Genomic DNA, 3,142 nt, shown 5'->3' with positions numbered 1-3,142 from the left:
TATTTAGACTGTGGAGAAGGGAGCTATTCTCATAAATTGGACTGCCACACCATCCGGGCCCGTCGAGTCCCTGGGTAGCTTGGCAGATTTCATTCCTATAGCCATTCTAGGCATTTAAGATTTAGAGTAATTTTGTTTTTAAGATTCACTTGTTACAAAATAAATGCTCGATCTATCGAGTCGTACTCGTTTGGATGTTTTAAGTATTAATCAAATGAATTGCTCTTTATTATTTATTATTATCTTTCATATTTTCTTTCTACAGCGTTATTATTACTTTTTCTGATGAACCAGTGACTGTGACATATAATGAGGCAACGCAACATGAGAATAGTGATTCAGATGAAGAAGATGAGATACCTGAGGATGTTGTCAGGGAAGTTGAAAACTTTGAGAATAAGTCTAAGTCCAACCTAGATAAAACCGAAGCAGTAAATTTGGGGAACACCGAGACCGTCAAGGAGACTTGCATCAGCATTCACTTGTCACCAATAGAGAAAGAGGAGTACATTCGTTTCTTAAAGGAGTATGAGGACATTTTGACATGTTCATATGATTACATGACCAGGTTGAGCACGTCTATAGTGGCTCACAAGTTGCCTACTAATCCCATGTGTCTGCCAGCAAAGCAAAAACTCAGAAAATTCAAGCCAACTATGAGACTAAAAATCAAGGAGGAGGTTACTAAGCAGATCAAAGCCAAAGTTCTCAAGGTGGTTGAGTATCCAACTTGGTTAGCCAACATCGTACCAGTTCTGAAAAGAGATGGGAAAGTTAGAGTATATGTTAACTATCGAGACTTAAACAGAGCAAGTCCCAAGGATGACTTCCTACTACCAAATATACACGTCCTGATCGACAATTTCACCAAGCATGAACTCCAATCCTTTGAAGATTGATTCGCGGTTTATCACCAGATTTGGATGGGCGAAGAAGATGCAGAAAAAATCGCTTTTATTACACCATGGGGGTATACTGCTACAAGATGATGCCATTTAGTCTAAAAAATGCTGGTGCTACCCTCATGAGAGCCATGAAAACCATCTTTCATGATATGATACATAAAGAAATAGAGGTGTATGTGGACGGTGTCCTTATCAAATCTAAGAGGGACGCAGATCACATAGCGGACTTGAGAAAGTTCTTTGATAGGCTAAGGAGGTACAACTTGAAACTAAACCCGGCAAAGTGTGCATTCGGGGTTCCCGCAAGAAAGTTACTAGGATTCATTGTCTGTCGTCGAAGGATCGAGTTCGATCTGTCGAAAGTCAAGGCTATTCAGGAATTGCCACCACCTAGGAGCAAAAATGATGTGATGAGCTTCCTAAGACATCTCAACTATATCAGTCGCTCATAGCACAGTCCACAGTCATATGTGAACCCATCTTCAAGATACTGAGGAAAGATGCCGAGACAAGCTGGACCGAGGATTATCAAAAAGCCTTCGACAAAATCAAGGAGTACCTATCAACACCACCAGTTTTGGTCCCATCAGAGCAGGGGCGACCTTTGCTACTCTATCTATCTGTGTTGGATAGAGCCTTCGAATGCATTCTGGGACAACATGATGAGACAGGGAGGAAGGAGCAAGCCATATACTACTTGAGTAAGAAGTTCATACCTTACGAAGCACATCACTCTATGCTGGAATGCACTTGATGTGGTTTAACCTGGACTGCCCAGAAGTTAAGGCATTACTTCAGTGTCTATACCACATACCTCATATCCAGGATGGGCCCTTTGAAGTACATATTTTAGAAACCCATGCCAACCAGGAAGTTAGCCAAATGGTAGATACTTTTAAGTGAGTTTGATATCATCTATGTAACTCAAAAGGCGGTTAAAGGACAATCATTGGCAGATCACCTTGCTGAAAATTTTGTGGGAGAAGAATACGAACCCTTGAAAATTTATTTTCCTGACAAAGAGGTGTCATTTGTAGGAGAGGACATTACCGAAGCATACGACGATTAGAGGATGTTCTTCGAAGGAGCTACAAATTTTAAAAGAGTGGGCATCAGAGTAGTTTTGGTATCAGAAACAGGTCAACATTATCCGGTATCTGCAAAACTCAGGTTTCCCTGCATCAACAATATGGCAGAATATGAAGCCTGCATACTAGGACTCAACATGGCAATCGACATGAATATTCAGGAGTTGCTGGTAATCGGTGATTCAGATTTGCTTGTGCACCATGTATAAGCAGAATGGGACACCAAGAATTCCAATATATTTCCATATCTGCACCATGTGCAGGAATTGAGAAAGAGGCTCGCGAAAATAGAGTTCTTACATGTGCCCAGAATTCAGAATGAGTTTGCCGATGCACTGGCCTCTTTGTCATCCATGATACAACATCTAGATAAGAATTTCATTGATCCCATCCAAGTGAGAATGCATAATCAACCAGCTTATTGTGCTCATGTTGAGGAAGAGATGGATGGAAAGCCTTGGTTCCATAGCATCAAAGATTATCTAGCAAAAAGGAGAATATCCAGAGCATGCAAACCATACTCATAAACGCACACTCCGAAGATTGTCCAATCACTTCTTCCATAGCGGAGGAAACTTGTACATGAGAACTCCCGATTATGGATTGCTAAGATGTGTCGACGCAAAAGAAGCTTCTAAGCTACTTGAGGAGATACATGTCGGGACCTGCGTCCCGCACATGAATGGTTTTATCTTGTCCAAGAAGATACTTAGGGCCAGTTACTTTTGGATGACCATGGAGACAAATGCTATCAATGTCGAGTGCATGCCGATATGATAAAAGTGCCGCCAAATGAGCTCAATGCAACAAGCTCACCTTGGCCATTCGCCGCATGGGGAATGAATGTCATTGGTTCGATTGAGCCCACTGCTTCAAACGGTCATAGGTTTATTCTAGTGGCCATCGATTACTTCATAAAATGGGTAGAGGCTGCATCTTACAAAGTTATAACCAAGAAAGTCATCACGAACTTTGTTAAAGATCATATTGTTTGCCGATTCGGAGTTTTCGATTCTATTATCACTGATAATGCAGCTAATCTCAACAGTGATCTGATGAAGGCCATGTGTGAAACATTCTAAATCAAACACAAGAATTCCACAGCCTGTAGACCTCAGATGAATGGAGCCATAGATGCCGCCAACAAAA

The 3,142-nt window shown here is 41.3% G+C and overlaps 1 protein-coding gene across 1 annotated transcript; it reads left to right on the top strand.

The window, feature by feature from the left end:
* Positions 1–2,094: 2,094 nt before the first annotated feature.
* On the top strand, positions 2,095–2,520 carry LOC138870773 (uncharacterized). The gene is made up of 2 exons (XM_070148612.1): positions 2,095–2,163; positions 2,257–2,520. The coding sequence occupies exons 1-2, from the start codon at positions 2,095–2,097 to the stop codon at positions 2,518–2,520; spliced, it is 333 nt and encodes a 110-aa protein (XP_070004713.1).
* Positions 2,521–3,142: the final 622 nt, after the last annotated feature.

The sequence above is a fragment of the Nicotiana sylvestris genome, chromosome 6 (genome assembly GCF_000393655.2).
Source record: "Nicotiana sylvestris chromosome 6, ASM39365v2, whole genome shotgun sequence".
In the NCBI taxonomy this organism is placed as follows: Eukaryota; Viridiplantae; Streptophyta; class Magnoliopsida; order Solanales; family Solanaceae; genus Nicotiana; species Nicotiana sylvestris.
Note: the sequence above shows the minus strand (reverse complement) of the source record. Positions and strands in the feature narration are given on the sequence as shown.

Bases quoted from the DNA above. Each gene is read 5' to 3' on its own strand.
- LOC138870773 (XM_070148612.1), top strand. From the start codon at position 2,095: ATGGCAGAATATGAAGCCTGCATACTAGGACTCAACATGGCAATCGAC. The intron at 2,164-2,256 runs GTAATCGGTGAT...CACCATGTGCAG, and splicing joins TGAATATTCAGGAGTTGCTG to GAATTGAGAAAGAGGCTCGC.